Here is a 13,934-nt window from a genome sequence, read left to right as displayed (position 1 = left end):
TATTTTTTTCCTTCGTCACGTCGCGTCTGTCATCATATCGTACTTCTGTGCCAATGAATATCCCTCTAGCATAGTTTTGAGCAATTGTTCGTGGAAATTCCTTGAAATGCAGATGTAAGTTGTCTCAACCTTATCAATTACATAAAGTTGTCAATATAATCTCTCTATGGAGCCTATTACGAATGTTTAGGTGTAGTGGAATATACTTGTAGTGAAGCTGGCTTTCATTCTTGAACTGTTAGGGGCCTCCTTGTTCATTATGGTCGTGCGGCTTCATTGGCAACAAATAATGCGAATGACATAGCAATGCTCCGTTAAAAAAATGTAAATTGGCTGATACGTAAATAGTGACTATTACATGCATTGTTGTAATCAACGTATCTTATAAAGAATGATGTGATCTAGTTTAAAAGGAACATGAACTTTCTATCATGACAGTAGCTGCTTAAATGGTAATTACTCTTTGTGCCATTTTTTACAGTCAAAGTGTAGTGTTATTTTCAATAATCTCACCAACCCAGTGGGCCACGGTCCGTAATATAGGCCACTGCAAATAATTTTCCAAGATAGTTACCATTTTAGGCAAGGTTTCTGTGTTTGGATGTTAATAGACACGATAAGAGCATAATGAGCTTCCTCTGCAGATGAATAATCTGATGGTTAAGCCAGAATAAGCCGAATAATAAATGTCACAATCCGAATTTGAGCACTTTGTAACCATTTGGGTAAGTTAAATAGTATTTTTTAGACTGCTGTTCGGTGCACTTTGAGAATATATTTTTAGAGATAAATTAAATGGTTTTTGTTACTGAGTAGCGCTAGTAAACAGGCACAACCCTTTTTGTTAGTCTAATAACAGTCAAAGGCTCTCTAAGAGTTCAAGTTCTTATTTGTATACATCTATATTATATGTTTTCACTAAGCAGAATGAATACATCGTAACCTCTCTGAAAAGTCTGCAGTAAATTGAAATTTTCCAGTTTAATTACTTTCTAATTCATGCACATATTTCTACATAAAAATTAATAAAAATTTAATCCAGTTGCTGTAAACCACTATTAATTTTAAAAAATATGGACACGACTCATATGGGCAACGTGCCCTTCTGCACTTGTATTATTTTGTATTGTATTACACAATCGAAGATTTTTCCAATGATTGAAAAAATGTATGACAATAATCTCACGAACCTATGATGATCTGTCTTGAATAATATAGGCAAAAGTGGTAAAAAAGGCAGACACAACCCGTACAATAGATATAGGTTAAGATAATTCAATAAGAAATAATTTCAAGAGTTACTGTGATAATAAGATTTTCCACTGATTTCGTAATGGAACGTTATATTGCAAAACATGACATGATACAGAAGGAAACTTCTTTTAAAATCAGAAAATAACATTGCAAATACTTCTTTTTGACAATTCAGAACTCCTTTTAATGTGTGTTGTTTAAAATGCAATTTAAATATTAACAGCTGTTTCATTAAATAGTTATTTTTGCAACTAGTGAGCAAAGGGAACAAATGACTCAATCGAGAGAAATACTTACTCACAAACCGTAGGCGAGTGAGGAATGGTTTCTCGAGTGAGGCAATTGCACTTTGCACTCGAGTTGCACATTGTATTTTTCCTACAGTTACCATAAAACAAATAAATTGGTAAAGAAACGTAGCATATTTTTACACAGAAGTGAACTTTTAATATGACATTTAATGTGAAGTAACAAATACAACAGCTGACCAGCTGATTTACAGCCAGTGCTGCCAACGTATTTCGCGCATATACGACCTTGTCTGCATGTTACGCGCTCACTATTTCGTGCCTTCACGTTGCAAATCTGGAGTGAGACAAAGTAATTAGAGTAAGACAATGTTAACATTGATGAGCGAACTGGCCACTTTGCTTTCTCAAATCAGTGAGAGAACATGTACATTGTTAGGTAACTGTAGGAAAAAGTATTATCCACATGGCCAAAATGTACACAAATCTGGGAAGGGAACTTTAAAGGCTTCTGGGGCAGAGCCCTAAGGGAATTTACTTTGTTTTACTTTTGATGGCTCACCACAGTCCAAGACCTTTTTTTGGATACCTCTACCAAGTTTCTACGCTCAGCCGTTCTCTCAAAAAGTGGAGACAAAGTTTCCAATTAAATATTTAGATTACCCCATGTTGATCTTATGGGAGAAACCCCAACTTTGATGGAAGATCCTGCCAAAACTCATAAAGATTAAAAAAATGAAAAACACTTTGCAAAACTACAGATCAGGGCCATTTTTTTGACACCTAAATCATCAAAATCAGTCCAAAAATGAGGGAGGAGTTCTGTTCACAAAAATCGGCTTAGCGTATTATATCTATATCTATAAAATAGGAACTATGTATGTGTGTGTGTATGTATATACGTTATGGACTCCGAAACCGCTCGACAGATTGTAATGAAACTTTCAAGCATTATTAAGTATCTTTCAAGGATGGTTCGAGTGAAGTTTGGTGCAGATCTGTCAAAAGGGCTCTGCCCCAGAGGGTTTTAAGTGGGCCAATGTCAGACTTTTTGATCTACAATGTTTACAAATCAATATAATTTAAAAGCAGATGTTTACTTTTACCAACTGTTTTGTAGGTTTGAATAATTACAACATTCTGTATTAGCATTAGTCATGATTTGAAATAGTGCCAAAGTGTTTCTACAGAGTGCAGCACAGAAAACTATTTTACTTTTGAATAAGTCCAAATGTATTAAACCCCAATCGCAGCACACCTGTGCACTTAACAACGTTTAAATTCACCAATGTTAAATATTAAAACATAAAACCTTTATCAAAGTATTATAAACAATAAAAGGGATGACATTTTAAAATTTATGACAACAGCTAATTTGCAACCAAAAGGTGAATGAGCGTAGCGAACGAACATCAACCTGGAGGCGAGTTAGCGTAGCGAACGAGCTAACCTGAAAACAAGAGAGCGCAGCGAACGAGCTCCAACCTAAAGGTGAGTGAGCGAACGAACTTCAACCGGGACGTGATTGAGCCATGCGAATACTTATGAAGTTAAACGGGGCAAAGCCCGTGGGTACAGCTAGTATATAGATAGATTGGATACATTATCATGTATTTTTATATTAAAATAAAGTGTATCAAAATGTCTTACTGAAAGAGCTATTTGTATCTCCAATTTTTTTTTTTATTTTTAGTGTGGAAAATTAGCATATTGTGCACGTAATGGTGACGAACTGAGACCTGCTGAGACGCAAAGGGTGGGTGAGCGAAGGTAGCAAGCAGTGCAGTGACATAGCCAAGGGGGGGTTTTGGGGGTTAACCCCCCCCTTGGGTGTCCCTATATATATATATTTTACTGTTGAAGTAAATATGTTTTCGTAGTATACTTTTATGCTAACCAGTAAATAAAGAAAGTGCCAAACAATTTACCTAGTCTTAGAAATATATTAAGTGTTTTACAACATTTTTCATGTCACGGCAAAAGGCGTACACTACGACTATATTCACCAAAAGCTTTGATGGTACGGGGGCGGGCATTGATTCTATCACATGTAGCAGAGCCACCATGTGTCAGAGCTGGAACAGTGGTTCCACTTCCACCAGTTCTACTCGCTCCCCGTTCCCACTGTGGATTCGCTAGCCGTCATTTTGCGCGGGAGAGTAGTCTGGTTGGTTAGGGTCACTGTCAGTTCAGTTCAGTCAGTAGTCACATAGACACCAGTGTTTCCATTCGCGGGATTATTATCCCGAAAACGGGATTTTCAGACCTTGAGCGGGATTAAAACGGGATGCGGGATAAAACGGGATTTTCGGCTGTGATGACTATTTTTCTACTTAATTTAAGAGAAAAATTAATTTTAATTGATTAAAAACTGTAGCAGAATATAATAGTGATGTTTAAACAACTTTATAAACATGATACGTCAAGTATAATACTAGGTATTATACAAAAAAATTCATGCGGGATAAAACGGTATTTTTTACAATTTAAAAGCGGGATAAAACGGGATTTCTCGACCCAGTAAGCGGGATTATTTTTTTGGTCGTGTGGAAACACTGATAGACACTCACACTAGACAGATCACTGATGCCCTTACTGCATTACTGCGTGCGTTATAAAACAATTGACTGTGATTTGAGGTTGTGAACTTTTAGATAAATTACGTATCGATTATTGGGTGCTGAAATATTACGTTATCTCATCATTATCCTTGTGATTAATTACATTTACATATCTGAAGTTGAATTAACTAAGATAGTCCTGAAGAATGAGTGATGATAATTGTAAGCGGCCTGGGAAGAAACGGAAGTTAGGCCAAAGTGAGCAAAATGAAAAGCAGGCAAAACTATTAAGAAACTATTTTAGTTACATTTTTAATATTCTTCTGTAAAAGGGTAACAAATTTAAATTCATGTTTAAACACCTTAATCAAATAGGTTAAATATAATAAAAACTCAATAAAAAATCAATTTATGTTTTAAAAATTAATATGTCTAGATTGCATAAAAACGCTAGTTTACAGCTATTATTTTTCAAAATGTTTCCTCTCCACTGGGGGGTATTCCATACCCCTCAGGCCCCCCGGCATGGTCACGTTAAATAACCCCCCCCCTTAACGTAATCCTGGCTACGCTACTGAAGCAGTGAAAGTGAAACATGCGGTGGGACAATAGACAAGGGCAAGGACACTGGCTGAGGGTAGTCGAGTTGATCATTTCAAGTTTCTAGGTAACACAGGGTTGTCAACAATCTCAGATCCCGTTATGCGACAGCCACGAAACTGGTGGCCAAGGGTGGTACTATTACAAAAGTCTGTTTTGGGAGAACTGTGTTGTTGCTCGTGACGCCTGCAGAATATGGGATACGGGTCTCTATCCGACCGCCTCTTAACGAAGCGATTTTGGAAAACAAGGAATCACTACTTAAATTATGTCCCAACTTTTTTTGAAGACCCTGTGTATTTAGGCCTAAAACGGCCTTGCATAACCCGAAGGCTCGGATAAATGGGGCTTGGATAATCGAGGGTGTTATGTATCTGAACTGAACCAAAGTTAGAATTTTTTCAGAATATTGTTAGGTGTTGTGTTAGGGCTTCCAGTTGAACTATCATTTTACGTTTAAAAGTCATTATGTATTAAATGTTCAATAGTCCAGGCGCTACACGGGTCAAGTACGGTATGCACTGTAATTTTGACAAAATTTGACTTTTGATTATTGTTGGGGATATCTAGTAGATAAATAAAATCGATGATGTCTCATTTCTAGGGTGGTCACAATTCCAGGTGGGGGGGAAGTTGCGTGTGTAAGTGGTTTACGTTTCCACGTTACTTACTTATCAAAATTAACACGAACGGCTGGGTCGCGACAGGTTGCTCGATATTGCTATGAATTTCCCGCCTCTACTCTTACAGAATTTGACGTAGCTCTATTGTTTTCACGCAGATTTCCTTAAACTTGGTGTTGTTGTACTACTTGTTAGTTTTCTAACCATAAATCTTCTGTAACATGTCTTAAACGCGTACAATATTTCCGATATTTCATTTTAAAGTAGTTTCAAATTTTACTATTTGTAAGAAATGTTGATTGAGGCCTAATGTATAAGATATAGAAGAAAGGTTGTAATAACCTTTTTGGAGGACAATATATCATCATTAACTAGAGGTGTGCGGATAGTGAAATTTCATTTCGGATCGGATTCGGATCGGATAGTTGAGGCTCGGTTCGGATCGGATCGGATATTGGGAGGTTCGGATTCAGATATTTTCGGATTCGGATAGTTCGGCGCGGTTAATAATAAGCTGCATATGTATTTTTAACCTATAAAACAATGTAAAGCTGTATAAATAAACTTAAATGGCGATTTTGAACTATAGAATTTCAAATTAGCCTAGTCCACAGTTTTCTCTCTCTTGAAAATCACAATTCACAACATTTATTTTCAAAAGTTGGTTGCTTGAATTAAGTACACTAGCAGCCGAAATCTTCAAACAACACCTTAGCTCAGCAGGACTGATGTCAAACGTTTGGGCTTGTTTACTTGAGGTTATGTTTTATCTTGTTTCCTGGTTCTCACAAGCCAAGGAGTTCGATCTCAAGTTTATTTTTATTTTCACATTGTATTTCCTTAAGTTTTTGGAACGGATTATTGGCCTTAAGTGGCATTTTGCGGGTTTGCCAAGTTTAGAAAACATCACTAATGCACTAAGATGGGCTCTAGCTCACGATTTGATGTTGGGCAATTAAATTAGACTTTATAACTGTGTAAAAGGTGTGTATCCCTGAATTTATAAATTGCATTCTACACTTATTCACTACCAAACATAATTCAGTAGAACCTTGATGAACCGAGAATTACACTAGCCTACATAACTTCATTACCCCAAGTAAAATTCCAAGATAATTTTTATAATTGTATTTGAATCGTATAATCTTAGTTTGTTAAAAATGGATTGTGTGTTCAACAATAACTGCAGTCCATTATTGTTATGCAGTATGGTCCCAAATTATTGTTTTTGATTTTGAAACATCACAGTTCATTTGACAAAATTATAGTTGAAGCAGCCCTATGTCAAGTCACGCTTGTGCAATAGTTTGTTTACAAGCTTTCTCCAGACCACGGGGGAGGGGAGGGTCTGATAAGCCGTCTATTGTTCACCCCCAAGCAGGGCCGCGTTAAGGGTCAGTGGCGCCCTGGGCAAACCCAAAAGCAGCGCCCCCCCCCCCTTATATATATATATAACTATAAAGGTTTTGACTACAGCAGTGTAGGGAGGGGAAGAGGGAATAAGGGGGGTTGATTCATCAGTTCGCCGAAATTCACTGCATGTGGGTTGGGGGTTGGGGTGAGTGCAATGAACTTGACAGTAGTTGCTATGCAAATGCCTTTTGCCCTGCGCCAATAGCTTAATGCACTACGCAGTGATTTGGTTACTGTTCAGTACAGTACAGTGTGCAGTTCATTGTATTAAACACATATTGAACGAGATTCCACTAAAGGAGTATGTTTTTTCCATGGTTCTACAAAAGGCCTATGCATATATATATTTATATTTATACATTAGCATGTTTTTTACCAGTTTTGTTTCGGGAGGGAGTTTTCAATTCCATATCAATGGAAATACTGGTTAATACATTCTTTAAAACTGCTTCTTGAGTTTGTTTTCTTTGAGCCAACCGCTTTCGGCTGCACTAGGTTTTTTATGCATTTTTCACTGTTTATAGGCCTACTTACTTTATCAACACTTCTCTATTTATTTATTACTGGTTCACTAACTGCAGTGTGAGTGTTAACACTGACTAGTGACTGTCACAGTTTAGGTTGTGTTGTGACTGATTTGACGACTGTGCAGCAGGCACAACACCAACACAAAATACTGACTACTGAGGGAGGAGTACTACTGTACTGGACTGGCGCCGCACGGTAGTTGGTAGTTGTGACTTGTGGGGATGGGGATGGGACTGGGAGGGAGAGGAGAGGCACGTCAACCGTAGGCCTGTAGACTACAGCTGGCCTACATGCTATTCCCGTAATTTGCTGACGTCACCCAAATTGCAAACAAAAAATCAGCTGATGTATTGCCATTTAAGTATATTTGTTTTGATTTGATTGTTATTGTTTTACAATTTTTCTAAATGGTATTATTTTTGTAAAAAAATACAACCGACTTCAACCGCTCTAAAAAGAATGAAATAATTTCAATAAAGTAAACTTTTGTATTAGGCAAGCTCACGTATTTTAAATCGGCGCGGCTCTATGATGATTTTTGATACAAAATTGAAAGAGGGTGTCCATATTGCAGGTGACTATCTTTAACTTAAGGTGTTAATCTGTATGTCTTTTTCATAGTTATGCGTTAAGGGTTATTTTATTACCGTAATCAGAGATCGGCATTATAGTATTAACGAGTATCTTTAAAAAGATTATAACGCATTTAAATGTTTCTAACTTGGAAAAGTAACGTTTTAATACTAAACTAGCTTCTTTTCCCTATCATAATATCAAACTAAATTATTTTCTTATTCATATAGAACATTTGTGTGTGTTATTTTCATAATGCATTTATTCTGAAGTAAACATAAAATACAAGAAAATATTTCCTTTAATATATAAACAAAACAGTTCAGTATGTTTTTTTATATATTATTTATGTTATCCAGCTACAATTTATTGATTTTCAAAATACACACACAATATTTAATTTCAATCATGTTTGCAGTTTGAGCCGCGCCGACTTGAAATACGTGAGCTTGCCTAATACAAAAGTTTACTTTATTGAAATTATTTCATTCTTTTTAGAGCGGTTGAAGTCGGTTGTATTTTTTTACAAAAATAAATTATTTCATGATTTTTAGTGACTGTATATTTTTTTTATGTATTAACTACTTGAGGTTTTTTGATAAGCAAAACTGTTTGAAACAATCAAAAGTTCCACAGAACAATCATTATTTTAAAACTGCTTGAGTCACCTGTTCAGGTATCTAATGGGTAATAATGCAAATAAACATTTTTAGACATTCCTTAAGAAAGAAAGAGTTGTCCATTACATTAGGCCTAGTGAAAAACTAATTGTATTTTCTAGATACATTGAAATGTCAGACATCATCGTTTCCTGCAATCGGTGTACTTCTACATTATAAAAAGAAATACAGTAACGTCTCAAGCCTTTTGGGACAATATGAAAGTTATTCCTCAGCCACCAGCACTAAAAAATTTCTCAAAAGTGGAAAATTGGTCGTTAACACGTATAGTACCTTTGGAAAATATTATATGAAAGATTGGTTCAGCTAAAAGTGGTGTAAGTCATGTAGGGGGTTTTGTTTGCTCAAGATATAGCCTAGTCGAAATTGCAAATCATCTTCCTCTAGGACTTTCCGAAGCAGGCATAATAGTTTTGATATGTTGTAGTAACTGGGTAGAGAATATTAATAAACATTCCACATCTGCAAATGAAATATGTATATGATAGATTGGTTTAGCTAAAAGTGGTGCAAGCCATGTAGGCGGTTTTGTTTGATCAAGATATAACCTAGTCGAAATTGCAAATCATCTTCCTCTAGGACTTTCCGAAGCAGGCATAATAGTATTGATATGATATAGTAACTGGGTAGAGAATATCAATAAACATTCCACATCTGCAAATGCATGTTTAGTAATTAAAATATTTAACACTTTTAAGACAATTGACGATTATGCACTGTCACACTTCTTAGGTCGTGTAAGGAATTGCATTTAATTTATATTTAGACCTGTTTTACGAATGCTTTGGTTTTCACAATACACCTTTATTTGTCAATATCATACAGCTATTCACTGAAACATATATGTTTTTGTAAGTCAGAATATTCAATACTAAAAAAAGAATTACTGTATACACAAATCAGGTCAAACGTTAAAATACATTTTTTATAGTAACCAAAACAAAATGCATTTTTCTCAATGTAATTCATTTAGGCTCCAAGGCAAGAAATAGTTTATTGATCAATATGAAGCAACTGTTTCATGAAGAATTGTCTGTAGCTTAATTTAAATGGTTTCAACCAACAGCTGTAGGAATGTTATTATTATTTATTGCCTTCTCTGCACAAATGTAAACAATCTGCACAAATGTAAACAAAATAAATGTTGAATATTTAAGGTTTTCAGAATTTTTCACCGAAACAAATATTATACTTAAACATAATATATAAGGTACCAAATAGAAACTCTCCTGGTTATTTTGGTGGTGGAACCACACTGATCGGTAAAAGAATCACAGAGAAATTGGTGAACATACATAGAAAAAAAAAAAACATCGCCACATACAAATTGAGAACCTCCTCCTTTTGTTAGTAGTGGGGAAGTCGGTTAAAAATGGTGTTTGCAATCTGAGTGACGTCAGCATATGATGGGAATAGCACACCTATGTATTTTCCTTCCACCATGCAGGCCTCCCTGCCTCTGATAGTATAGTGAGTGCGCCCGGTTCACACTGCTGCCTGCCTTTCCCTGACTAAACGAGGTATAACCTGAATGTCAAGTATTTTCAATTTTGTTGTATTTATTTACTTTTGCAATAAGGGAAAATCACTTAACTAGAAGTTGAAATCACCCATTTTATTTTTGAAATCCCGGCTGATAAAACCCTATTTTTCCTAGTGCGGGCGGTGGTTCAGGGCGCCCCTCGGGCGCCCCCCAACCACCGGCGCCCCTGGGCATATGCCCAGTCTGCCCGTTTATAAAAGTGGGCCTGCCCCCAAGAAGGTCCGACCCTCATTAGTGCCGCTCGGCTGCACTCAGTGGGGAACCCAATACCACAAATCAATCTTTTAAATGAATACAAATATTTGGTAATAATTGTTTTATTAATATTCACCCTTAAAATATCAAATAAATTTGGTGTAAAATTTGACAAAAATCGGCCATTTTGACCGATTATTAATACAGTACCAAATACCAATAAAGTAGTACATTCATTGGTAATTAAATAATAGGTAAAAATTAACCGATTTTCGTCAAGCTTTACCCCTCTGCTGTGCGCTATGTCACAAAAGCTGATAACGACATGGGTGATTAGTAACCATGGCAACTTGTTGAATGCGTGATGAAGGGAAACCCAAGAAATAGAAGAACAAAGACAAAGAATAACGACGTTGTTATCTTTATACCCTTTTTACAATTTCCGTTATTGTTATCTTTATGTAAGATTTTATGATTTTGTTTTATAGGTTTATAAAATAATTCTTTTTGACTACGGGAATATCAATTTATAATTTATCAACGTGCTTCTCTTCTGAAACAGCAATACCGGATGCATAATAAAGGTCAATGACCTAAAATATCACGATTGTGCAATATTGTATTTTGATGTTGAAATTAAAATCACGACAAAAGTTTGTATCCATGGTCCCTATAGTTTAATCATTTAATATGTACACAATCAATGCTAAATAATCGTGGTTAGTTCTAACTTTATTTTTTATTATTCAAAGTTTCTACACAGTAAGGCAATCCAAAGTCAAACCGGGCAATGAATACCCAAAAAAACAACACATCTTGTCCTGTGACTGGAATACCACTCGCCGGCCAGTCCTTTAGGTTTAGGGAAGTAGTGCAAGTCTATATATAGCTTCAAGGTCTTACCCACCCCTTCCCCCTCCGGTCCTACTTGACTCACTACCCGCGCTCCTTTCGAGGTCATTGCCCAACCCCTCCCACCCTTCTATTGTGTTGCCTTTCTATTGTTTCTATTCTGACTTTTTTTCGGGAAACATTAAATCTATTGTTTACGTAACATCACAGTAGTAGGCTAGTTTTTTCTACTTTGAAACAGTACTGTAAAAAAAAACTATTACGCAGCGCCCCTAGTATCAGGAGGGAGACAAGCACGAGTTGACTTTCATTTGACCATGGTAGTTCTTTTCTGCTTTATGTCTATTCGTTCCAGACGAATCTAATCTTAAAGCAAAACAGCCGATAACGACTAAACTAGTTATCAGTATTGCATCATACGGCTTCTTTGCCGTTTGCTGTTAGGTCGTTGGAAACGTATTGCTGTAATTTTGTCCTGAGAAACTAATGGTGGCTATGGAGATTTAGTTTTCTGTCCAAAACGTCAAAATATATTGTCTATCCGAAAAAGTCGGATATATAACGGATAGTGTCGGATATCGAATTTGGGCCCAGTTCGGATACGGATATCCGAACCGAACCGAATCCGACCCGATTTTTCGGATATCCGCACACCTCTATCATTAACTGTTTTAGAATTAGACGCGAAAACGTAAAAATTCCCAAGTTGTGACCACCCTAGAAATGCGACATTATCGATTTTGTTCATCAACTAGATATCCCCAACAACAATCAAAAGTCAAACTTTTTTCAGACTTTGAGTTCATACTCAACCTGTGTAGCGCCCGGCCTACAATGTCTTAAATAAATTTATTGTGAAAAGTTTTGCATTTAAAGAACCGCTTTTCTATGTTTACAACATATAACATCAGTTAAGTAACCTACTCAAACCAGGAGTCACAGCTTATGATTGTAGATATGTCTAAATAAATAATAAAATCCTTAGTGTCAAGTTCATTTTTGGTTTGGGGAATTTGTTTGTTTTCATACTAACTGAAGTGGAGATGTTTGCAACAATTTTTAAAATTGCAAAACTCAACTGTTAAACATCTACGAAACAATTAAAGAATTGTAAGATAAAATACTTACATTGGATTTTTCACTAATACCATCTTCAATTTTCCTACAAATTGCTTTAAGCTTTTTCAACCATTTCACTGGCGGTCTGAAAAATATTTAAAATGCTTTTATACACTTATTTATTAAAAACCCTCTACCTTGAAAGGGCTACTAAATTGTAAAGATATATAAACAGATAGGTTGGAGGTATTTTGGGACGTTTCATTACCCACCTCTTTTCTTCTATGGATATACAGATTTTCTTGTATTCAGGGTATTTTTTTACCACTCTTTTCATTAGTGGTAAACACTTTTCTCTGGCTTCAAGCAGCAGTTGGTTGTAGTCTGATTCAGTCGGGCCCGCTCTAAAAAATAATGATTTGCATGAAAAGCTCCATATTTTAAATAAATACAAAATAAAGAAGACAAGGTAAAACGATCCTATTAACATAATTTAAATTTTGATACATTAATTAAACACATAAATTTAAAATTGATTCCATATTTAAGTTGATTCCTCTGTATTGAACTTGAACATGAGCACACGTATCTGATCAACCATAATGATCAGTGGTGTACTGGGGTGTTCCCAGGCTACTTTTTCCAAGAATCCTATATTTAAATCGTACATATTAGTCAGTTTTTGGATAATGGCGAACGAATTCGCACTGCAAAATTTGCAACTACACCACTAATAATGACTATAAGCAGCTTTACTGATCAATTTCAATTGTTTTTTATTGCCATAATAACTAGGATTGCTTCATAGCAGTGAAAGCCAGTTGAGCCTGTGATCCTGTCTCATTGTTTTTAATCAAGCAATAAATTAAAACAATAATTATAGATATAATACAACTATTTCATCAATTAAACATATCAGTATGTCTCAGAACTATCAACATCAATAACAAGTTTCATTAGTTAAGATAAATAAATAAATAAATAAAAATGCCTTTATTTACGAGCGTCTTTCAGTAAAAGAACTGTTTTACAAAGTAACTCATGTCAATATAACTAACTTAAATTATACAATACACAAATTATGATACAAAACAATGTATGTGACAAAACAAAATTATAAGCTATATACAATATTTTACATCTTTTTTCACTTTTCTTTTGAAAGCCAGGACCCCCAGCTGTTTTAGGTCCAAGGGGAGATAATTGTATATCTTTGGGCCAAAGTGAGAAAACCCTTTTCTACCCACTTCTAGGCTTACTTTTGGAATGTGGAGCAAGGCGTTTTGGCGGGTCACACGTTGAGTCACCTCCCCACATGCCACAAGCCTCTCCACCAAGTACTCTTGCTGAACCAAGACCCGGTGGATGAGGCTACAAGTCTGCGCTCTGCACACGGAACCCATTGACAGCAACCCCGTAGCATCCCGGAATGGGGACACGCGTTCACGCTTAGGGATACCGTAAACGAAACGATTTGCGGAGTTCTGCACTTTTGGAACTTTTGAAAACAGTAATGGAGCACTGACAACACTAGTGACTGTACCAGCTGCAGCTTGGCTGTCTCTGGCAGGATGTTTTTGTCAGGGGTGCCCACAAGGGGGGGCCGTGACGCAGACTGCGTCATTGAAATTCTTGGGGGGGGGCTCAAAAAATTCAAATGGGGGGGGGCTAAAGTTAATTGCAACAGTGTTCAACGTGACGACAATTCAAAATACATTACGAAGTCGCCAGATAGAAAGTGGATTAATTAATGACAATAGTTATATTATTGAATTAAATTAGTTAAAATAGGATTTTAGGATAGT

At 36.0% G+C, this 13,934-nt stretch overlaps 1 protein-coding gene across 2 annotated transcripts in view; it reads right to left on the bottom strand.

Annotated features, from left to right (window-relative positions):
* LOC128982825 (uncharacterized) overlaps nucleotides 1-13,934 on the bottom strand; it is a 124,502-nt gene that overhangs the window by 90,157 nt on the left and 20,411 nt on the right. For both annotated transcript variants that reach the window (XM_054401851.1, XM_054401850.1), the window contains exons 3-4: nucleotides 12,402-12,533; nucleotides 12,199-12,274 (exon numbers count right to left, since the gene is read on the bottom strand). In XM_054401851.1, the coding sequence (XP_054257826.1) occupies nucleotides 12,199-12,274; nucleotides 12,402-12,533 (208 nt within the window). The remainder of the gene's footprint in view (nucleotides 1-12,198; nucleotides 12,275-12,401; nucleotides 12,534-13,934) is intronic.

The sequence above is a fragment of the Macrosteles quadrilineatus genome, unplaced genomic scaffold (genome assembly GCF_028750875.1).
Source record: "Macrosteles quadrilineatus isolate MER2022 unplaced genomic scaffold, UCM_ALF_1.0 Scaffold_1__1_contigs__length_201487025, whole genome shotgun sequence".
In the NCBI taxonomy this organism is placed as follows: Eukaryota; Metazoa; Arthropoda; class Insecta; order Hemiptera; family Cicadellidae; genus Macrosteles; species Macrosteles quadrilineatus.
This window is presented reverse-complemented; position numbering and strand designations above follow the sequence as displayed.